Genomic DNA, 24,778 nt, shown 5'->3' with positions numbered 1-24,778 from the left:
AAGTAGATTTGAGGTGTTCCCACACATGCTGTCACTGCACCCCAGGGAGATGAGGTCAGCACCTCCCTCTCCACTTCAGGAAGATGAAGGAGTGGTCCTTCAGCCTCCTTTTCTCCAAACCAGACAGCCCCCAAGTCCCTAGCTGTTGCCCTGCATCCAGTCTCTCCCAGTTTATACTTGGTGCCTGGTGTTTCTCCACCCTGGGTGCAGGGTCCAGCATGTGGATGACATTCATTGACAAAGAAATGCAACTTTTACAGGTCTCTACAATAAAGTAGTACTGGGGTTTTTTAACCAACCAACCAACCAACCAATCTACCTCATAAAATTCATGCTTGTCTGTGCTGCTTTATTAAAGCCTAAGCATTGAAAAAGTAACAGCAGAAAGTGCTAGGCTCATGAGATTTAATTAGAACAGTGTAACAGATTTTGAAGGTTCTGTTGTATCATAAAACTTAGATTTCCCCTGTGAATTATCTGACCTTACATGTAATGAATCTATTTCTTGAATTAATAACATGATCATCCAAGAGTTCCAGGACAAATAGAAGATCTATGATTAACAATAAATAATATTTAATAAACATGCACTCATTCCATGTCTGGAAATCTACCAAATGTCTCTCTAGGCTCCTTCCTTCCAGCCAAGTAGCTATTTCTGTGAATCTGAACTTAAACTTGTAGAGGGAAGTTGCAGCACATAAATGTTGCTGCAGTATCTCAGGCATTACATAACACTCGTGTCTTATAAGTCTGACCTGGTCCCTATGTCAGCAAGCTATGAAATGGTTTTTCAGTACAGTGAGAATTATTTTAAACCACTGGCGATTCATTTGATATTAATATGGCTTGTAGTATTATTTTGTTGTATTTCTGGAATTTAGTTTGTCATGCAATGTTCAGCCCAGACTCGCCCCACTAACTTCAGAACCTTCAATAACATGTCTAAATTGTGAGCAAAGTGCTGTGTGCTTAAAAATGTGTCAACAGAGGGAAACAACCATCTCTACTTACTAAAGATCTAGCCTGGCTTCTGATGAAAACCCTCCTTAAAATGGGAGAGTTTTCTTAGGAGTTCATTGGGTTTTGGCAATGTTTGTGCTGTTTCCCTGCTGAAAAGCAGGAAGCAAATTTTGAACAAAATCAGCATGCAGGTTGTTATATAGAAATATATTTATTGAGGAAATCATTAGAAAATCATCCTGCTCATATTTTGCATCAATTTTAACAAACATCTAAATTACAGATCATTATATTTCTAATGGTATTTCTAGTAAAAAAAAAAGCATAACAGCCAGTAAGAAGTCATAAGTGAAGCCCATTTATCACTAGGTTAGCAGGAAATAAATGTCATTTTACTATTGTTCTCTATCTGTAGAGTTTATTGGTGCATTTATGCAGCTCTATTTCATTTGCACATATATGAAGAGCACTGCTGTATAAAATGTAAATGGACTGCATATGGAATTTAAATCTTTCCAATGATAAAATGACTCAACAGCCTTTTCATTAGAATTATTAAAAAACTTTGAAGGCCATGTTTGCTTTTAAATCAAAACACTGCTATTTTTATTAAAGCACAGAGGGCAGGAGCAGTTCAGCTGCACTTGCCTGTCAGTTTATTCTAAGAGAGTGCTTACTAATTCACTGATATCCCATTGCCTCAATAAATATGGACACAGACCTACACAACACCCTCCACTTGACTTTTTATATGCCCCCTCCAATTCCTGCTCTGGGGGCTGAGCTCTGCATCTGGACAATCTTCCTTTCCACTCATCAAATGCTGTAAATGTGGGAATAGAGTGAAAAGGAGGTTTTGAGTACACCCTCCTGCCTTCACCTTTGCCTCCTGCATTTTATTGTGACTTTATCTCAAAGCAATCAGCACCAGTAATGCCATCCTTGATTATAACACTTCCTAACTGGCATTATTCTGTCAGGAAATGGATGTTCAGCTGGGATTGTCATTACACTCTCAAAAGACCGCTCCCAATTTAGCCTCCCACCACAATACTGGAAAAACTATGAAACCTGAATTATTCTCCCCTTCTAGGCTGGATTTTCCATCTTCACAGCAAATACCCTCAGCTATCACAAATGTTTTAGACACTGCTTTCTGTCTGCAGATTGGTGTGTCCCTGGGATCCCAGTCAAGATGAAGACTTTGTCAGGAAAACCAAATCTGAAATAAGCTCATAGTCTCTATCAGCCAGAGCAGATAGGTAAAGGTGGATGCAAGGGAAGAAGAGCAAGGTAAGAAAAATAACTTCTGCAGAGAAGCAGGAGCTTAGATGGCTCAGCATCCAGAAAAACAAATGTGTCCCTTCACAAACAAAATGATCAGTAAATGGAACTGGAAGTACAGTCTATGACATACTGTTATCACTCAAGTCAAATCTTTATCATAACAGGATTTTATTATTCAACATCTATATTTATTACCTTTTCATGAGCTTTTCTTTTTGTTTCAGAGTCCATCCAGTCGTTTTCCTTTTCTAACATGTCAATAAAAGCCCAGCGAATTCCTTCAGTCAATTCCTCCATCTGCAAAATATTTAGTAAGTCCCTCCTCAGTAAAATATATCATGGCAAAATTATTTTAAGGAAAGGTTTGGTGTATGTAGGAGGGATAGACTTGGTCAGACCACAAGTTTTTACTGATCAGATGGTATCTGCTGTCCTTTCTTGAAGGCTAGTTTCTGCTTTCTCCAATATTAAGACACTTCTTTTGAAGGTAAGGTTTTTCCACCTTCTTTCCATTCTGGTATCACACACCCTGTTCATTGCTGATCATTTAATATCATCTTTATGAGAATACCCATCTTGAAAACATAAAAAAACACTGAGAGATGTGCAGTCCTTTGGGGAGATTTCTCTCCCTTAGGTTCTAGATCACTGGCCCATGCAGAAGGATCCAGCTGAAAGGCATTTGCACAAATAAAGCTTTTCCTGCAGAGAGAATGTCTGTGGCCTGGTTTGGTTAATGTGGGACTGAGACACACCTTATTAATACTGGCAAAGAACTAAATTTGGGCTGACAGCATCTTGATCCAAATTCAAAGCAATATCCAAATATTTAACCTGTATTTAGCTGCATTTGTGAAGCACTGCTACCCTTTCCTTACTGCAGGGAGGGAGACCCTGGCTCACACCACTGAGCAGCCTTAACTGCTACTGTGGTCCTGGACCACCAGTGACAGCTTGGATCTATTCAAAACTGGGAAAGCCCACAGCCACTTCATCTTGGCTGCTTATTCTGCAAAGCCAAGACCACATCCCAAGCAAGTAGAAAATTAATAATAATAATAATAATAGAGCTGTTTAGTGAGTATGCACACTAAGAAAACCCTGAAATGACAGAAAACAAGAAATATAATGGCTAAGATATGCATTATATGAGTCTAAAGAGCCCTCATTCCTATGGACCCGTCTGGCAGCTCAGAAAACTGTATGCAACCAACTCCTTCTATTTCCATCAGCAGATGAACCCCATGACAGAAAGCTATGGGGAATGCTGTGAGAGTGAGGCAATGAGAGGGATCCAGCCACTGCCCGAGTTCTTTAGCACAAACCAGAGTTGAGACAGCACAACACATGACAGACACCTGTTAGATGAAGATTTATTGGAACTTTATCAGTTATTAGTTATGTTACATTTTAAAATAATGAAAATGTCAAGCAGAAGAGATTTGTATAATCTTATTCTATAAACCTCATAGATCTGAAATGTCATTAAAAGCAGGGACTAAACCCTCAAAAGTAACATTACTTTTAGATAAATTGTCATTAATGTATCAGATGAACATTTAAATCTGGAACTGTCCTTTATTTGTGACACAGTCAGAAAAAAAATGCAGCAAAGTTCCTTGGATAATTCATTTTTTCCTACCGTTATCAAAGAACATTTTCTTATTTTTAGAGGCAATATGGGTCAACCAGAGCAGGTCTAGCATTAAATATGACTAAGGAGTGAACATTCACAGTAAACTGCATCCCAGGAAATAGAGTAACTTAAAGATATTGATGACAGAGCACTGACTCAATTAACTTCTTTCACTAATGAGGTGAACTCCCTGCATTTGGAGGTTACAAGTTCAAACTCAAGCTCTGCAGCTGGGCCCTGGTGTATACTTAGGCTTTATGCAGCAGCTGTAGCTGCAGGGGGCAGGGGCAGAAACCTATTCCTGCTATCAAAGTTATTACTGAAACTGCTCAGGCGTATCTGTAAAAAACACTGCAGGCATTCTGAGTTAGAAGCAGTGCTATATTTAGACACAAATAATGTCTTTCTTGATAAAAGAAGAGAAGTATCTAAGGTGTGAAACATCAATCACAAACATGGGTGGGGAAAGAATCCATATTATCCTTAACTCAGGATTTGCTTATCATAGACAGATACATGCCATAAGCCCGAAAAAAGAAAAAGGAAAAAAAAAAATGCTGTACAAATAAGAGTGCTTTATTCACATGCTTTCTTACTGCTTAAGAAAGAAAAGTAGAACTGAAAACCAGTGAAATGAAAATGATAACACCACAAATTATTAATTTGAAAAGCACACTTCTAAATGAAATGCAACGAATTTCATCTGTATGTAATTTTATCTCCATGAGCTGTTCATTTTAAGACTGAATGTTGTGACCTACACTATGAATTTTATATGAATTTGTCACTATGGGTGCTACTGTGAATTCAGACTTGATAATTTTCCAAAGCTTTGGACTAAAAGGAATGTGCACACTAAGAAACATTCTAATTAACTTGCATTTCAAGAGAAACCAGTTTCTGGTCTATCTGCTTCTTATAATTTTTCCTCACACAGGCAAAAAGTGTCCATCCTCTCCCTAAAGTGTACATTTCTTATACTCCTACTCTTCCCACTTATCTGTGCAGGATAACATACTGCATATGCCTGGAATATTTTTTTTGCCACAAAATGGCCAGATAGCATATTACAAACTGGATCAAGGGAAAGGGATTGAAAAGCTGGATCTCAAGAGAGGAAACTCCAGATAAAGGCAAATACGAAAAGAAATGCAGAACCTGAGAGGGAAAGAGATGAAAAAGATTTGGACAAGTCAAATAAGTGTGCGCTGTCTAAAATGGAATCCTTCCCTGAGACAGCAGCCCAAGTAGATTAATTCAAACAGGCAAACTCAGGCTACTGATCCAAGGCAGTGCAGAACTTTCACAGAGCTGCTGCTCCCAGCACAGGGTGCCATCTCATGTTTCCTAAGTGGTTGTGCCTCTCTTGCATGGAGAGCTTAGTTCAACGACCTAATGAGTCAATTTAAAACTAATTACTGCTGGAAAAATCAACGGCTATAAAAGCAGATATTGGAAAACCTTATAAGAAAAACATGATATTAAAATAAGTCATAAATTATCATGAAGGGTAATGAATTATTTGAATATGTTATTGAGAGAAGTGATAACATAGTTACTGTTGACATTTTAGAACTGTGGGAGTCCAGGGTGTTCCCCAGGCTTCCCTGGGTGCTTCAAGACCCTCCAGGAAGGGGGCTCAGAAGGCTTGGTACAGTGCCTAAGACTCCTGGGCACTGGATCTTAGTCCCTGGAAAAAATTACCAACATTGCAGGAAGAATTACAAGCCACAGAAATTAAATAGAGTATAAATTAGATTGTTAGAAGGTAGAAAAGTGAGTTTTTAGAAATTTTTATATTAGGAGGTTTAAAGCTAAGATGGAGGATTTTGGGCGTGGTATGTCTTTTCTTCTTCTTCATGTCATCCATCTTCTGAGTCAGGATGGCATCACTGGATTGGTTTGGGACAAAGTTGGACAGTGTAATAAAGGTGTCATGTATTGGAAAGTAATTGTAAACATTAGGTACGTAATTTATAGTATAAACGATAAGTCCTGCCCCAAGGGCAGACAGAGTGCCTTGGATCGACGTGCTACACAGACCTCTGTTAGTTAGAGAAAGAATTTCTTAGAGAAGAAGGAATAAACAACCTTGGAAACCTCAGAAAACAGCTTCCTGACTCTTCTTCGGTGTTCGAGCTGAGAAAACTTGAACTCTAAACCACCTAAAATGTCCTGTTGTGGGTGATCTCAGGTACAGGAGACCCCACAGACAGTGACAAGAAGAGAGGATGAACATCTCTCTAGACTCAAAGGTATGATGATATTTCCTTCCACTGTTCAGCAGAAAAGATTTGAACCACAAATATAAACTCTATGTGGCCCTCACTTTCCCTTAATTTGGGCCAGACATCAGTCACATCATGAATTTCTTGCTCAGATTACATGTGTAGCGGTCACAGCTTTCAAGGGGTAGTCCTAAAGCAGAGAAATCTCAATCAATTTTTTTGAGTAGTCAGTAAAAACTTTACTATAATAAATTATATTAGCTATAGTAGACTTTTTCTCATCAATAACCCCCACTGTGCTCCTGCACAGCCTGACTGTCACTATTTACATAAATTAACAGCATTCAACCTGGTTTTGAACTGGCTGCTTATTCATCTGAAAGACTGCTGGTGGAAAGAGGGGGCAGTGCCCAGGTGTGCAGAAAGGTAACACTTCTTCAAATTAATTTAATTTTCTCCTTGTGTTTTAGGGTTTTTTTAATCCAATTAAAACATCTTGAAGACTCTTATCTCTTTTTAAACTTTGGTCTAACATCAGAGGCAATTTGTGAGGACAAAAGCACTAACTTAAAATTTCCAGACAGAGATTGCCAAGGACTCACCATCTCTTTCTTGTCTTCTTGAAAATGGGCTTTCACAAACATCTTACCCACAACGTAGGGGAGGGCATTTTCTACAAGGTCCACACATTTATCCCATTGAGGCAGCAAAGTTGTAGTGCCATGGATCACCTGTTGACAGGAGCATGATTTGGCCATAACATCATACTGTTTAAGAAGAATTCACATGCAGTACAGGCCAAAGCATATTTGCCAAAAAGCCACCAAAAGGAAACAATAATGATACTCTACAGTTATTTCTATTTTCATCCAATGCTATGACAAATATTTTGAATACCACAAAATACCTGTAACATTTTAAACTTAAGAACAGTACAGTGGCAGCAGTGACTTAGAGAGACTAGGCTTAGAGAACTAGTGCTAACTTTGAACTAATCCTGGTATTCTTTCTGTGTTAAGTAGAGACACAGTTTCCTCTAGAAAAACCCTGCTGTGAGATATCTCCTGAAAACTTTAGCTTCTCCTCTGACAGGGTGAGAATCTGTCAGATTTTCATGACTGTCCTCATGAAAATTGTGTTAGTCCTCATAAAACACCTCCTGAAGAGCTCTCCATTGCCATGAACTAATGGCATCTAACATGGATGGGAACAAGTCCATACCTTTTTGTTAAAAAGTCAACTACTTTTACGGCAGTTTGTGTAAAATAGTTGCTTTCAGTTCCTTTCCCAAACAGAGCATTTTCAGGAGAAAAGAGGTTTGAATCATCAAGAATGCTGAATATGTTTGTCTCCCCCCAAAAAAGAAAAAAATCACTCTATGCTGCAATAGAAAGACGTTGATAGAACAACTTGAATATTTTACTGAAGGAATGGTATTAATTACATACTTTCAGGCTCTGATGATGTTACCATAAATGAGCTTCAAAAGAAACAGTCAAGAATGGTCAACACAACAAGGAACAAGGCAAAACAGAGCCCAGGAGCATTTGCTGCCTTGGTTTCTGTTTCTCACAGGAAGAATATTATTACTGTGGGTGCTTACCTAGCTAACATTACATTGCTCATCAAGATGTAGTTTGTGTAAATAAATCCTGTACACAAGATAGAAGATGGGTCCATGTGAGCAATAAGCAGTGCTGATTTAATAAACTTTTGTTATTTTCAAGGTACAAAGTGTTCCCTTTCCACTTTAGGAATTTTTTAAGCTTTTCCACAGAGAGCAAGCACAATCCCAGTCCAGCAGTTAACACCTGACAGGTATAACACCCTTTATACCTGTAAAGGCAGAGTACACTTGCCATCAGACCAGAGCAGGTGGGATAGGGATTTTGGCCTCTCCCAGATTATAAAAGCCTCTTAAGCAATTTTGCATTTTCCAAGCCATTTCTTTGTCTTATGATTCTCCTGCTTTGAGCACAAGATGAAATGTCCAGCAAAACTGAAGGGTTTGAATACATCTTTTTCCAGTAGGAATAGATTTCATTGGAAAATTCCAGAGCAGCTTAACCCTCAGTTATTGAAGGTGAGATATTTTGGTAGTTTAAAGATTGATTTTCCCTTTCATATTGTCTGTAATTAAGCATAATCAATGACTCACACTTAAATACACCAGTGAATTGCATTTCCAAATTCTTTTTATTAATACTGTATATGCAGTAATAGATTTTCGATGGCAAAAAGTACACTGCTTCTAAAAGAAAACCCTATTAGACAAACCCATACATAATAAGGTGATATTTTTTTTCTAAACAGAGCCAAATTTGACAATCAACTCCTTTTCCAAATTCTTCAACCTTTATGCATAATACAACATACTTTAAAAAAAAAAGTAAAAAAATAAAAAGAGAGAAGAACAAAAGTGAAGAAAATTTCTCTCTGGTGTCAGAGTAAACCCACAGTGGAGCTTTTTCCTGATGCTGGGGGAAGAAGGGGAGTTATGGCATTAGTCATCAGAGCTTGAAATTTCTTCCAAAAGCTGTGAGTATGCATCAGCCATAGAAATAATCAGGAGACAGAGCTGGCTTTTAAACTGTGCCATACTATTATTACAACATAATAATTATCATTATTTTGAGGGAGGCTTGACTCTCAGGAGGACATAAAGGCAGCACAGGCTGTGAGACCAATAAAAATAGAGCTGAGAGGAATAGATTGTATCTCACAGCTGGTTTATTGATATTTATGTTACAACAGCCAACAGGAACTCCCTCAAATGGTCCTCCTAATATTAATGTACCACTCTAAAACACAGTACTGCAGGTAGTAACAGTGGCTATAAATAGCTGGTTTCAAGCCCTCCCAGTCAATTCAGAGTTTCACAACACAATTAACCAACCTCTTCCCCAGGTGCCACTGCACATTTACAAGGTCTCAAAGTGCCACTGCAGAGGAGCTGCTGATAGTTGCTGATATGGTACTCAAAGCACTTTCTCTAGAGTCAGCAGGTCTGTCCTATTTCTAAACCTGAAGTTTTTTAAAGTCTCATCATGCATTTTTCCTTCTCCTTGCAAAGATTTTAAGGCCCTGGTGCCAAGATTTCTACGTTCCAGGTATAAAAGCCACCAATAGAAAATGAGCACCAGGTAAAAAAAGATACTTGCTTGTGATGTTTGAGGCTCACTAAATTAATGATACAACGAATGCATAACATACATCCTTTTCTTTAAGTGTCAATGATTTATCTCATGGTCATATCTTTTTAGTAGTAATTCAACGTTTTAGTCACTTACCTGGCAAAGTGGTGGTGGGGCTTTTTTATGATCCTAAAGTGCCTCTAGTTCTCCATCCTCTGACTGGACAGATCTATTCAACAATAGACTAATCCAATGCCTTGGACTCCATTCCTCATGTCCCTTCTATTCACCTGTGAAGTCTGTTCCACTGAGCTGTTTACTCCAATTAACTTTAGCTATTAACTATTAGCTACTACTGCTTACTTCACTCTACTAATGCTCAATCTCCAGGCCCCAGGGGCAGATAACAAGAATGAGCTGCTGATTCACTGTTTTTACTGTGCTGTAAGCTTTCACAGCCATTTACATCGCCAGTATTATTTAATTTACTCATCAGTGGCTTGAAGGAAGGGGCAGAGCCCTCCTCAGCGAGTTCACTGATGGCACAGAGCTGGCAGGAGTGGCTGAAACCCCCAGAGCTGTGCAGCCCTTCAGAAGGGCCTGGACAGGCTGGAGAGATGGGCAGAGGAATGGTCTGGAATTCAGCAAAGGCAAGTGCAGGGTCCTGCACTGGGGAAGGACAACCCCAGGCACCAGCACAGGCTGGGGCCGACCTGCTGGAAAGCAGCTCTGCAGAGAAGGGCCTGGGGGTCCTGGTGGACAAGGAGCTGTCCATGAGCCAGCAGTGCCCTGGGGGCCAGGAGGGCCCACGGGATCCTGGGGTGCATCAGGGAGAGCATTGCCAGCAGGTCAGGGAGGGGATCCTGCCCCTCCACTCAGCCCTGGAGAGATGAGTGAATCAGGAGTGCTGTGTCCAGTTCTGGGCTCCTCAGGACAAGAGAGACATGGAGATCCTGGAGGGGGTCCAGTGGAGCACTGAAATATGATTAAGGGACTGGGGCACCTCTCTGGTGAGGAGAGACTGAGGGAGTTGAGCCTGTTCAGCCCCAAGAAGAGAAAACTGAGCAGTGACCTCATCAATGCCCAAGAACATCAGGAGGAGGTGCCAAGAGGATGGAGCCTTTTGGAGGCTCCTTTCTGTGATGTGAGCAATAGGACCAGAGACAGAAACTGATGCACAGGAAGTTCCACCTGAACATGAGGAAGAATTTCTTCCCTGTGCAGAGAATGAGCACTGTTACAGACTGCCCATAGAGGGTGTGGAATCTCCTTCAATGGAGATGTTCAAGAACACTCTGGAGACAATCCTGTGCCATGTGCTCTGGGATGGCCCTGCTTGAGAAGGGAGGGAAGTTGGACCAGATGATCCCACTGTGGTCCCTTCCAACCTGACCCATTCTGTGATTCTATGACAGCCTTGATGAGATTATTAAGCAGCACTGTACAACTTTGAATTAGATTTCTCCCTAAGCTTCTACATCCCAGAGATGTGAAAGCAGTCAGTTACTATATTAAATTCACAATATCCAAAGCTTAATATTTCCTTTCAGGATGTTTTCTGGCCATTACATAACTCAGTGTAACTCTGTATTATGCTACAGACTGGCTGACAGCCAGCATCAATCTATTTTACCTGACTAGCAGAGAATGTCCCAGGTGGGGACACCTACAAACTTGTCACTGTGGTTCTGACAGCCAATTTCTCATATTTTACATGAAGAAAATAGAATCTTTAACAAGACTATTTTGAATATGATCTCAGAATTGCAAGAGACTGCCTTTCCTGTGTAGTTTCCATCAAGCTATTGGAATTTATTTTTAGGTGTGTGATCAACTCAGAACTATTTCAGTATTACTCAAGGAAAAACAGTATAGGCTCTTTAATTAGCCACCTGCATGCCTCACCAGGGAGGACAGAACACCCACACCTCCTGCACCATGCCAGCCTCCTGTTTTCAGCCAATTTTCATAATGGCAAAGTTCACCATCTAAAGTGGCTTAGACACAAGACAAAGCACCATTCAGTTTCACTTTCATCCTTGGTTTACTTAAGGACACCTCACACTGCCCACACAATTACCAAGGTGGCTTTCTGTTCAGAGTTCACTTAATCAAACCTATGTGTTTTACATAAATGTCCACATTACTGATCAGATAATTAGCTCTGCTCTCACAGCTTGTGGAAGTTTTCTGGGCCTTCTGCAAGCCCAAGCTGGAAGGCACCTGATCATCTTCTCTGTGGAAATGGCTGGGTATCTTTGTACTAGAGCTCATGTAAAGTTGGCATCAGAGCATGGGAGAGCTTTGAGCAAGCTTTTTAAAAGTGAAATCCCAGACTTCTGTTTTATTAGAGCTGTATTCACAAATGGGCAAACAGTAGTTTTCAAGAAGTTTAGATTTTGGTAAAAAAGGTTTAGCCTGAGTGTCACAGCCCACATAAAATAATTCAAGTTTTTGTAAAAGAAGACTAAGTTTTTAAAGAGGAGGTTTCAAAACCTCTTTAACATCATCTAAAAGACTTATTGTCTTTAGTGTCATATTAGTGTCATATAAATATCTTAGTGTCATACACAAAAATATGTATGCCAATTGTTTTAGAGGGTGTCTTAAAAAAAAATTCAAGAATTTTCTCCAGCATGGAAAACATTTTGTGTTTTGCAAAGCTATAAGCAACTATAAGAGAAACCAACAGTGTCAACACTAGGACCCTTGTAAATGCTATGAAAGCATAACTTACCCGAGAAAATTCCAGCCACCGATACTGAAAGCGTCTACTGAGGTTAAATAACCTTGAATAAACCATCCTCCATACCAGGTAATTGGCAAGAGTCCTGTTAAACCAGGCATATTTTTATCAGACTTGTAAACATATACAGTGTACAACAAAACACTCACAGAAATAGCTCTACAAATATTTTACCCAAATGGTGGAAATTTCACCTTAAAAATTAATGAGTGATGGCCAAATTGATAAACCCCAATTACATAGGAGAATCTGTGTGATTGCAGCCATTTAATATATAATTGTCCCATGATAACCATCTTCTAGGAATTATTTATAACAGGTCCATCACCTAGTAGGTAATTTTTAGATAATGTTTTTTCCAAAAGGCTGCTTTAATTTTCCTTAGAAGTGGCAAGAACTATGTTATAATAATAGTTGCATCAAAGTTCTACCCAGAGATTTTTTTTTTCCTTTTGTAGATCAAAGTAAATGTTATCTCCCCTCATTTGCAGGGCACATAAATGGTAACGGAACAGATAACAGTCCATCCCACATACACTCTCATTATCTCATATTTGTATCTTTCATTAAAAGTTATCAATATGCCTTGAAAACTTCTACTATTCATAAATCTATTAAAGTATTACCATTCCTATTTTGTCAGATGAATAATTGAAATACCAAAAAAGTGAAGCGTCAGTAACAAAAATCTTATAAGAACTGAGGCTGAGAGATGAAGGAAGAGCTTGTTTAAAATTCCCAGGAAATCTGCCATCCATGCTCCTTTTCTAAAATTTTGGACACCTGACTGGAGGATTTATCCAGCCTAGATTGATCTCTCTCCATGTTCAGCAGTGGCTGTATGAGCTAAAGGTGAATTCTGAAATATGCAATCCAACTTCAAACAGCCTGAAATTATTCTTATACACTTATTATTCTCATCTTCTTTTATACATGACATATTTTTCAAGGATAGTCATTGCTTCAAAGCTAGGATATTCAAATGTTATTTGTTCCCCACGGGGATATACATAACATTTTTGACAGGTCATAGACTTCTCCATAGGTAGGAAAATGGCTTCTATGTAACTGAGGGTGCTGTCATGGACTGTCTGAACTTCCCCACCTCTAAAAATCCCATTTCTGCAATCTCCCATTGCCATAAGTGTGGGGCAATGCAGCTGTTGCTACAGTGTCAGTCCATTAGATTCACTCAGACACATCCCAAGCAGTTCCCTCCTCTGAATCATAACAGCTTGGAAATACACTTTGTGGGCATGTTGTCTTGACAGCAGCATTTGCTTGAGACATAACTTCAGTTTTGCCTCTAACCAAGCTCCAGTCCACCTACACAAAGCCTTCAGCTCAAGATGTGTTGTTGCATCTCTCACACTGGGAATATTCCCTCTTTTAGTACACAGACATATTCTATAGTGCACCTAAATGCCCACAATAATTGTAAAATACATCTGAAAAAGATTTTTAGCATGAATAATGTACATTTATAAGACAGAACATGTCACAAAAGCAAAAATAGTTAGCTCTGTGTTTAGATAATCACAACATTTTAAGATAATATTTAGGATCATTAAAGATTCATTTCAACCTATGAAATGCCACAAAGTTCAGATTTTTCCCTTAACAAGTTTCTGACAATGTGGAATTTTCTCACTCAATGACAAGTGACGCACCCTAAAAGCACTCAGCTCTCATTGTTTTGGTAAACAACTCGAACTCCAGAAACCTCACAAAAAATCTGCCTCAGATATTTCAGCAGAGCTGAAGAATATCCTGCTGTAGCAACTCCTGTAGCATTTATACCAATCTCACAGATTAAAAGGTTTAAGATTTGCTTCAAATCAAAAAGCCTTAGGTAAAATCCTTAGCTAAATAAATCACTATCATGCACCAATTATGTATTGCAATTTACTTAATCACCACCAAAACCAAAATCAATTCTCTCTTCCACATATTTGTTATCACACAGCACTGTTTGTTTCCCCAACATTTGGGTTGGGAAATCTCTCTAAACTGGTAGTGAATGAAAGACTGAAATTCATAAAAGCTGGGCCTCAAAAAGGTGACTTATTGAAAGACAGTAATATCAACAAGAATTCATAAATGTTTGTGTCAGGTATAAGCAATGAAGGCAGATGACAACTGCAGGAAATATAATTAACTTGGATTGTTTTAATTTGGGAAGGAAAAGGCTGACACATGCTAAAACCAAGATGTGTGATGAGACAGTAATAATTCCAGATTGTAACCACAACAGAATCCCCAATGCATTAAACAGCAGGGAGGTTCCACTTGAATCTTATTAATGGAGGGCAGGCAACTGGTGGAAAGGCTGAGAGTGTTTGTTGTCATGTGTTTGAAGCACAATGTGCTTTAGTTCGTTTTTCAAAACAAAATAAAGCAGTCATTTATCTTAATTTGTTTACCTGTTTGGGAGATGATTATTTTTCATTTTGGGCTAACTATGCAAACTTCAAATAATTTGGTTATCTTCAGATGGCTTAAAAACTGCCACTTTTTGCCAATAAAGTTACTACATTGCAGATCTTGGGGTGATTTTCATCCCAGTTTCACAAATAAGTTCACTGAGGCTCAGAGTGGTTAACCTCTACATATGGAGCAAAATCCAGTACACAAATAAAACATAGAAATCCTCTCTGCTCTTTCAATGAGACCAGACTATTTGTTTTTGTAACTTTCAGAAGAGTACACTCTATTTTAACTTCCAAATGCCTGATGCAGAAAGTGTAGGCTCACTTCTGACCAGTATGACCCTTATTGTGGCACACTCCCAAAGGAAGTGGTAGAGAGATTCTTTGCTGGGACAGTTAAAATTATACCAGTACTTATGAATATTTACTAAAGTACTTACTGTCCTGTCTGAGAGTAAAGTAGGTTGCTCATGTAAAATTCTGTGAGTTTGCAATATTTTAATCAACAGACATGGTAGCAATTAAAGAGGACAGATTTAATAAGAGATAGGTGGAAAAATTAATTGACAGTTTAAGGAAAAGATCTCTTTCACAAATTTTAGATCTGTTTGAAAACTGTATTCAGAATTGAGTCACGAATCAAATTATAAGTACTGAAAAAGTTTTGCCTCTGTTGCTAGAGGCACTAATTCAATACAAATTATTGTAACTTCTCTAATGTCTCAGACAGAGACTAAGACCAGAAAAGAGATCTAGTGCCTCCATCCATCTCTAAAGAAAATTCTTCATATGCTATACAAATTAGAGTTCCCATACTGCAAAGATATGGGAAGATAAGACAAAGGGGCCTACAAGAAAGCTGGAGAGGGACAATTTACAAGGACACAGACTAATAAGGGGAACTGGCTTTAGACTGGAAAAGAATAGATTTATCAGCTATTAGGAGGAAATTCTTTACTGTGAGGGAGATGAGGCACTGACCAGGTCGTCCAGTGAAGCTGTGGATGCCCCATCCCTGAAAGTGTTGAAGGCCAGGCTGCCCTTACCCTTACCCTTAAGGGTGGGGCATCACAATGGGGCTCTGAGCAACCCAGCCTAGTGCAAGGCATCCCTGCCTGTGGCAGGGGTGTTGAAACAAGGTAATCTATAGGGTGCCTTCCAATCCAAACCACTCCATGAAACTAATTATGCATTCTGAGATCTATGAGAATAATAAAGCTGCTTCTTTAAACAGCTGCAAAGATCTCCAGAAAGGATGCAATTTAGAGTATCCTATTTATGGCTCACATAAAGCACCAGCCCACAGGTAACAGGGAAAGGATATAAACTCCTATTAGTGCCAGCACTGTTCTATCTCCCCTCTCACATGGCACAGCTGTACTGGAGTTCTGCCATTGCTCATTTACATCACAGCTACACACACACACACATCTCTTCTTCCTCTAATAGAGATAAACCCCATTAAAAATGAGTAAGTACTCCAAAAAGCTGAAGGAATCCCTGAAGACCTCTTACAAAGAAGGTGTGACTTCAGCACCCGACATGACTAAGGCTGGCTATCCCCAGGGATGGAAACTCAGATGGAAACTCCTGCAGGCTGTTTGCTGAGTTCTTAGGCAGCTCACTATGGGGAGCCCAGCTCCTGGGCTGGAGTCCCAGCAGTGCCCTGGCCTCTGGACCATGCTGCTGCACCTATTTCAAGCTCCACACAGTAACTTGATTATATGCAGTTAAGTAAAATTTTGCTAAATTCATGCTGCTCCATGTTAATGTGCTCTCTTCTAGTAATAATTGCCCTGTGAATGATTTCACAATTCAAGATTGCTCAGCAGGTTCTCTGAGGGAGAAATTTTTAATACAAGGATTGTGAGTTTGTACAACTTGCCACCTCCAACATGAACTGCTTCTGCGGCCAGATTTAATTTCACTCCATTCTTTCCTCCACCTGAAATAAACTTCACAAAATACTTTACCAGACCACTGGGTAAAATACTGGGACATGAGCCATATTTTTGTGATATTTTGAACAGTACCCAGGCTAGCAGGGTGCTCATTCAGGAAGAGGATACACAAGGCACTGGAAAAAAAGCATGATTCAGGGATAGCCTCGTAACTGAAAAGAATATGAACTTGGTGAAAGTACCTGCTTTTCCTAATGACACTCCATCTCCTGAAATGATGAGAAGATAATTCCCATTATGAACACTGAAGCAAATCTAGAATTTTGAAATGTTTTTCTAGGAATTTCATGTCTAGAAATTTGCAGTAACAAACCAAATTTATGTTGTTTACATTAAATAAATCTTTAAAATGGCATATGGAGAACAAAAAAATGAGATTACCTAAAAGAAAACATTCTTGTTAAACTTTCAGGGTTCACCCTACAGGGAAATGTTGAGACCTCATTGTTAGAAGTTCACATTGAGATGATTTCCTAATTTTCTCAGGCCAGATAGCAAGGTTACCTCTGGAGCAGACTCTGACATTTTAAGTAATGAACATTAACAACTAATGGATAAACATGATCTTAGTTTATCATGCCTGGGCTGTTTGCATACATTTTACACACAACAATTTGAAGCCTGCTTGGGTTCAGTTTAGTACTATTTGCCATTTCTAACATTTCATTATGCAAATTTCTTAGGATAAGACTGGGCAGAAAAGGCCTAAGCCATTAACACCTCTAACATATGCAGTGTGAATACACTGGAACTGGTTTTGCTCACCCTCTCCCCCTGATCTGTGAGTTCAGAAATCTGATCTTGAGCTTTGCTAAAGACAGGCATTGCAATTATTTCTGGTCATCACTCCAGCCTCCTTTTGCCACAACACACAAGGCTGGCTTAACTTCTCTTGAATATTCAGATTTTCCTTGAATAAGAAACTAATGGAAAAAGTCTCCAGGTACTACTCTGTAGTTACAGAATATATTTACATATAAATGTATATGCAGGGAATAACTAATCCCCTGTTATCTTGCTAGATATGCATTCTCTAAATCACTCATTTATACCAATTGATGTAACAAACTTTGAGTTAGAAAGCAAGGACAGCCCAAATAATTTTTAAAAACTTTCTTCAATAGATTAATATTGGTGGCAGTAGTGCTACTTATCTGAATCTTTTTGAAGAAAGGATATTTGATCTGTAGGCAAATCACTAATTTTTATTTTTCTAATTGATTTGTGTGCTGTTTTTTACAGGTACTATGAATTAATGGAAACATTCCATCACTAGAGACATAGAGCGACAATATAAGAATAACCTTTGTCTTTTTTTCCTGAAATACATTTGGTTGTGGCCATACTGTACAGCCAGCAAAGAATGATATTTGGAGACAACATCTTAACAAAATTTATTTCAAAGGCATGTTCAGTATCATGCCTCAGAGAATAAATCACAGAAATCCCTTAGGTGTTGTCAGAAAGGATGTTTCAAATGGGATGTTACTTTTTCATCACTGCTCAAAAGCTGTCTTGCTTCCCTGTGCAAAGCACGTCTGCCAAGTTTAGTCTCAGATACCTGCATTTCACAACTATGTTCTACAGGTGTAAAGGATTTCATAAGATACAAGACCCTATACAAGTAAGAGATGCTGAATGCATCTGGAAAGAGCAGCTTTACTGCAACCTGTGTTAACCAGAGAAGAAAGGTGTTGAAACTGAAAATTCTCCTGCTGTGCACAAGGTAATATCTAAATCCTCATTCAGACAAACCCAAACAGACTGTTTGCCTAGAGACTTGATTCCAAAAATAGCTGAAACTCATGAGAAAGAAATAGAAAAGGCCCACCATTTTATGTCCCCTTACAAATGTGGGTAAAACCATCATAGAATCCTTACTTTTTCCTTTCATTCTCCAGTATCCTGAATAAATCTTTGAAGTACTGGGGAACACGTACAATCACATTTTCTGAAGGACCTATATCTTTAAGCTCAGGATAGAGTTTGGTGTCAATCACCTTCTTGATGTATCCAAGCCAGTCAAACTGCAATGACAAAGAGAAGGCTGGTTAGAGCAGATTCTGAAGAGAGATGATTTATTAACTAAGTTACATCTTTAAAACTAATGGTTTCAATGCTTTACTTATTAAAAACCTAGAAACTGTTGCACTTCGTCATTACATATGTTTTCAATCCTCATTAAAGTTGGAACTGTATTTAAAAGAACATACCCTGTAAATGAGCACACGCATTCCTAATGTTACTTCTTCAACATGCTGCTCTGAACACTAAAGACAGTTTTAATTATACAGGTCAGACATTAAAAGAATAATTTTTCAATGATCCCCAACCAACCTGTGGAATCATGGCACTAAGCTCCGATATGTTCATTTTATTGTACATCACCTCACTTGTTCGATTTTCATATGGAATCATGATCTGGTGAAGAGAAAAAAATGCACAAAACCATAAAAACAAGGTTTATGTTTCAGGGACACTTATGTCATTACCATCCTACCTAATGCCAGTGCAGAAGTATCTCACCACTTGTTTTCCAAGAATTTATAGCATTAACCTCTGTTCCTGAGGATTGCATTTAACTAGAAGAAGTGGAACATAGTTCCTTTTACATTTAACTGATTACTGGGAAATTTAATGAGCTGCATGTCCTCTTTGGACTTATTAGACTGATTTAGCTAAGGAAAGACATGTTAATGCATGAAAGTACACCTTGACCATTAATATTTATTCATTCCTTCCTATCAACTAGAAGCCAACTTCAGATTTAATAGGTCAAATCTGAGATAGATGCATTTTCATAACTGGAAGTGCATCTCATGTCTTGGATTTGAATTTTTTTCTTGCTAGGGCTTTACTCCAGCTGGGGGAAGAGCCACTAGTTTCTCCTCATTTCACACCATCATCCTGATTTCCATAGCAGGAAACCTGAGTATATAGGCCAGACATGAATAAAGCATTCCCCAACCAGGGCTCTCATCTGGGTGACCAGAGAAGCCAGACCTCAAGTTCCTCTGCAGCATCCAAGGATACAGCCAAAGAAATCCTAAATATGAAGCAAGTCCTCTTATAACTGACAAGAAGAGCATGCAGACTCCAAGATGGCCCTGTGGTTCATAATAGCAAAACAAAGTACAAGACATAGCTCAACATTTTCTCAGTGGTCAAGAGAAACAAAAATTCTCTATGACAATTCCAGCCCTGCTGTAAGGTAATTCCTATACAACAGGCTGTATGCTGTGCAGTCTAAAAGACAGAGATTGATGCCTGACTAATCAGACAGCTGGCACTTCTCCAACCAAAATTCTCCAGTAAATGTTTATGATTTCAGTATTGTTCAAGCCATAGAGGAAAAAAAATTACTTTCTTCTCCCTTTCTGCAAATTTCATTTATCTGAAAAAATCTTTAAACACTTCTTAAAGCTATTTACTTCCTCTCAAAACTTTCCCTCTTGCTCCAGTGATTCAAACTTCATAAAAATCTTCCTTTACATAACAAGCTCTCTCAAAGCCTGCCACTCCTTCCTATATCCAAAGCATTCTTGCTGCCTCTTCCTGAGCATAGCAATTCTCCATTACATATGTTTGCTTGAAAAAATGCAGAGGAACACAGTGACAAACAGGACTACCTCCATCCCAATAAGATGTTTATATAATCATCATGTTTATTAGAGTTTATGCAACTATCCATGTCCATCGACTCATGCCTAGTATCTGGGCAGATATTAGGAGGATTATTCTTACTAAAAGAACCTGTAAGCAAGCATGGCTTATTTCACAACAATGTGTATTACTGATCCATGTCATCTTCCATGGCAGCTGTACTTACATACTTTGTAGATTAATGTTAAGATACTTGTTAAGCAAAGCATTAAAGCTACCAGAGCTAAGGATACATCTTCTTATGCCATCACTGATAAACAAAAGAAATATTTACTGTTTTTCAAGAGTTCTGGGTCACAAGGAAGTATTTGTAGATTAGTCCATGCTAAGTAACTGGAAACAGATATTGGACTTGGCTTAGACATTTGACAAAATTTCATCCCTTAGAGCAGAGAGATGGAAACACTGATTGGCTGCCATTGTGGTGGCCCTCACTTCTGTACAAACACACCATTAAGAAGCAATCTGTAGACTGCAACAGCAAAATCAAGATAAAAGACATCTGCTGCATCACCTGTCCTCATGCAATGGGCTTCTCTGCCAACAGGGGACCAGCATATCACAGGGATAGCTTCTTTCCTTGCCAATATGAAGGAATACTACCAATTTAGCTGGTAGTTCTGCAAACCAGCATCAAGACTGTACTCTTACTTTTGGTGGTTTCTCAACACTGAGGCCAACCCTTCTCTCTAGATTTAGTAGAGGTGGAAATGATAATGAATATGCCAATCCCATGAGTGGGATTCCTGTAATAGCCACACTGAAACAGAGATCTAGAGAAGAACTCTCCTTCAATCTGCAATAATTCTGTATCATAAATTAAACTCCTTGCAAAAATGTCACCAAGTAAATGCCAGAACCAAGTACCAGATTTAAATACACTTAGCTTTACTAAATTCAGTTGATCTCCTAAATTAAAACCACATGAGTTTTTCATCCATTCTCCCAGACTACTCCATGAAAACACTTCAGGATCTAAGGGTGGTACTGCTGTAAACACCATTCTCTCACACCAAGATCCAACATCCCACCTTGGTCTTGCATTGCTTTTATACTGTTCCACAGAGAATCAGCCCAGTCTGCTTCTTAAACAACAAAGCAATATATTCTCAACACAGGTCCACAGCAGGAGCTCAGAGTCTACACAGCTTCAAATTTATAGAATCACTTAGGTTGGAAAAGACATGTAAGGCCTTGAGTTATTTTTCCAGCTGCCCAGTGGGTACCAGTGAATTGGTGTAGATGCACTCCAGCTGGGATATTGAGCTCATTGCCTTTTTGGAAGGAGAAGCCCTAATTCCTATGGACCATCCTCAGGCATTTCCACAGTTTCTAACACATCAACAACCCCTGTACTCTGTTGCCATATGGATCTCCATTCCCCACCTCCACTGAGATGGCAGACCAAAGGACCTCATTAATACACCATCCCTTAAACCTTGCTATGCCACCCCCAGGCTTGCCTCTGGTCAGCCTGGCTGACATTACAGTTTCAAACACCAAGGGTATTTGGCTAAGGTTTTCCCCTGAGAATAAAATTTACAGTTTAAAAATTAACTTAAGAGAGAAATATTATTCATGCTTTCTTCATCAGGATCTGCTCCTTTCCTTCTGCTTCTAAAATCCCTCTTGCTAACGCTGTTGATATAATGGCTTTTCGTTTCAAGAAATGATTATATTAGATTACCAACCTCTGCTATTTTAACTTCCAGCTTTAGAACTGATTTCATATCAGATTCAGCTCGGGAAGCGTTTGCACCCAGAAGCACTGCTGTATCAACCATGAACTGCAAAAAGGCATCTCGGTACTGTAAAGAAAGACAAAGGTTGAAATGACAACAGAATTTGCTCTTGAGCAGAGTTGTAGCAGTAGACCAGAATTCCCAACTATAGGAAGGAGTATAATACTTTCATGCCTTAGGAACCAAGGTTGTGCTTCCCTTACACCTTGAATGCCAAGCAAGTTCAAAAGGAGAAATAGCACTGTAAAAATAGTGAGCATGACAGAGACAACTGCTGTGGTTCAGGAAGTACGAATCTCAGGAAATGCAAATGGAAGTTCTGGATTAGACTGACAACTTTCAGCTCGTACAAATGGATCAGACAATGTGCAAAAATGTACACCAGTATTTTAGGCCAACTAATACAGATACCCCCATGGTACAGAAGTACTTGTATACAAGTGCAAGCTTCATCTAGGAAACTTTGAAACAGTGTTTTGATAGAAGTGGTGTTTTCTGCCAGATACCCTGCAACACCCAAATCCAAACAAAGCACAACCCTTTCTCAGTTTGGAGCTCACCCAAACAAAACCAATGATGAAAACATATGAGAGGGAAAATGGTGGCTCTATTTTCCAGCCGACAATACTTACAGATTTGGCTTCTGTTGTATTTTCTAGGTAATCCTCTCGAGATGCCAGAGAGAGGCTTGCTTGATCAAGCTGTTAAAAACAGCACAAAGTAACATTTAGCAGCTAAATTCATCAGATTCAAAGATAAACTGATAAGCAACTTCAGAAGGGTTCATGTTTTTTTGGCAATTGCAGTAGTTGTGTGCAAATATCTAGCATATAAATCACTGCACCAGTCTGAGTTAGAAGGATTTCAAACAATGGGAAAATGCTATGTTGTGCTGACAGGTATTTGCTAAATCTCATTACTGTGATCTTGGGAGCCTCAGATGACCCCTGCAATAGCTAAGCCACCTGAAGAAAAGAACCACAGGTGTGATTTCGAACAGCTACATCAATAAGTAGGAAATGTAAAAGTACTGGATCTACAGGACCAGACCACTGAGGTTCATGACTATGCATCCATCCTATGCCTATTTCAGGAGTGCAAGAGTCAGCTTGGGACCACACCAGTCTAGTGTATGCATCAAAAGCCCCTGAAGTGCTGGAATATGAAAGCTGCTACCCCCCTGGGAGGCATCATTAGGTTTTTTGACTGAAACTGAAGTTACGCTTTTGAGCTTCACTTTTGAGCACTGGGTGCTGTAGTCAATCTTTTGAACAGATGAACTGAAACTGAAGGGGTTCCCAGCCAGGACTGCATGCACAGGATATTGTTATGTCCCCAGTACTTTAGCTAAAGGTGTCTGGTAGTCCAGATCAATCTCTGGTCTTCACTTATATTTTCTATCTAAACATGGATCAGATTTTCTGGTCTACATTCACCCTAATATTGAAATTAGGCCTGAAAGTTTGAGATCTACATTTAGTGTTCCGAGTGAAACATCTACATGGGAATATTTGCATACTGTTTAAAATTCCTAACCAGGAAAACCTCTACGCAGTACATATTTTATAATTATTACTGGGAACCGAGATTTCCCAGAATTTTTCAATGTGATCAGGTTAGCTTAGGGTATGGAAGCCAAAGCTGAAAAATTCAATCAACCAGCTTCCAAACTCTGAATAATATACTGATTGGAACAGAAACAACTGCTTTGATGTTCTAAACATGTTTTGTTTGATGCTGCAATTGTTATTAAAAGATAAGTCTAGTGACAATAGATTGTACTTATTTATACAATTAATATATTTTTTTAATCTTTTAATCTACTTTAGGTTAAGTGATTCTTTCACATTTTCTACAAGTAACAAATAAATAAAACTTAGAATTCAAAGTGAATAAATAAATGTAATCTTTTCTTCTACTAGCTGATATTCACAACCTTTAAAATATACCATAAACAAATAAAACAAACCATCCTCAAAAACAAGTAATTGTCACGCTCAGTGTAACTCTCATTCTTTGAAAAACAGCATCACTTTCTTTTCTCAGCACAATGATGCAAAAAGAATATATTCTTATGCTTTTTTACATGTTTCTTTGAAATAGTTAACTTCAGATTATTTGGGGAATTTCAATTATGTGACTGGTACATTAAATGCTCATTCAAATTCCCTGGTCTGAAGAATTAGATTTGACACCACATTAAACCAAGAGAGCACAAATATGAGAAATAAACAAAAAAAAAAATAGCCTCATGGAAAAAAAAATAATTAAAAAAGAATGTTGAATGGTGAATAAAGTTTTATTTAGAGTTTCCACTTCTTTTATGACCCATTGATGATTTTGCAATGCTGAACAAAAAGAATTTTGCAATAAAGCCATTTTCACAAGCAGATTGAAAAACTCTGTGGTACATCTACACCCCAGGGAATTTGTTTAAACATGGAGAAAGTAGAGCAGTGGCTGATGCAGTCTGCAGATAAAGGTCCTAATTAAATTAACATGAGAATATCCTACAAAATAATATGTTATTCACAGCATGTCGTGTTTCAGTTAGATATTTAATTCCTTGGTGCCCCTAAGCATAGTGAGTGAAGGTACTGCTGGTTATAAATCATTCCAAGAGACCAGCAGTGAGGATGTCCCTGCCCAGCCATTTGCTGACAGGTGACTTGAACTATTATGACAGGAGATGCCCAAATAAACATCTTCCCGATTCTACTGTTTCAGTTCTCTTAAAGAGAAGAAAATCTGACAGGATCTCAACAGCATTGTAGCAGAGTGACACCTCTAATACAGCAAACTGTTGATCTGCTGTTGACTATCCAGGAAAATGTCCTAGAGATGGGGAAAAGTTACCCTTCAACTTTATGCCAGCTAAGTGCCTCAGTCAAAAGACATATGGAAGAACTGACTTAGAGCTGACATCCATTCCAGTGCCACCACAGTCCCTAAATACAATGTATTCTTGGCTACATTCCTACAGCTAGCC

The 24,778-nt window shown here is 38.7% G+C and overlaps 1 protein-coding gene across 1 annotated transcript in view; it reads right to left on the bottom strand.

Annotated features, from left to right (window-relative positions):
- PHEX (phosphate regulating endopeptidase X-linked) overlaps positions 1–24,778 on the bottom strand; it is a 95,417-nt gene that overhangs the window by 47,071 nt on the left and 23,568 nt on the right. Inside the window, exons 6-12 of the mRNA XM_062515154.1 lie at positions 22,422–22,490; positions 21,739–21,855; positions 18,722–18,805; positions 18,266–18,411; positions 11,986–12,079; positions 6,717–6,845; positions 2,446–2,547 (exon numbers count right to left, since the gene is read on the bottom strand). Of these exons, the coding sequence (XP_062371138.1) occupies positions 2,446–2,547; positions 6,717–6,845; positions 11,986–12,079; positions 18,266–18,411; positions 18,722–18,805; positions 21,739–21,855; positions 22,422–22,490 (741 nt within the window). The remainder of the gene's footprint in view (positions 1–2,445; positions 2,548–6,716; positions 6,846–11,985; positions 12,080–18,265; positions 18,412–18,721; positions 18,806–21,738; positions 21,856–22,421; positions 22,491–24,778) is intronic.

This window comes from Cinclus cinclus, chromosome 2 (genome assembly GCF_963662255.1).
Source record: "Cinclus cinclus chromosome 2, bCinCin1.1, whole genome shotgun sequence".
NCBI classification, from domain to species: Eukaryota; Metazoa; Chordata; class Aves; order Passeriformes; family Cinclidae; genus Cinclus; species Cinclus cinclus.
Note: the sequence above shows the minus strand (reverse complement) of the source record. Positions and strands in the feature narration are given on the sequence as shown.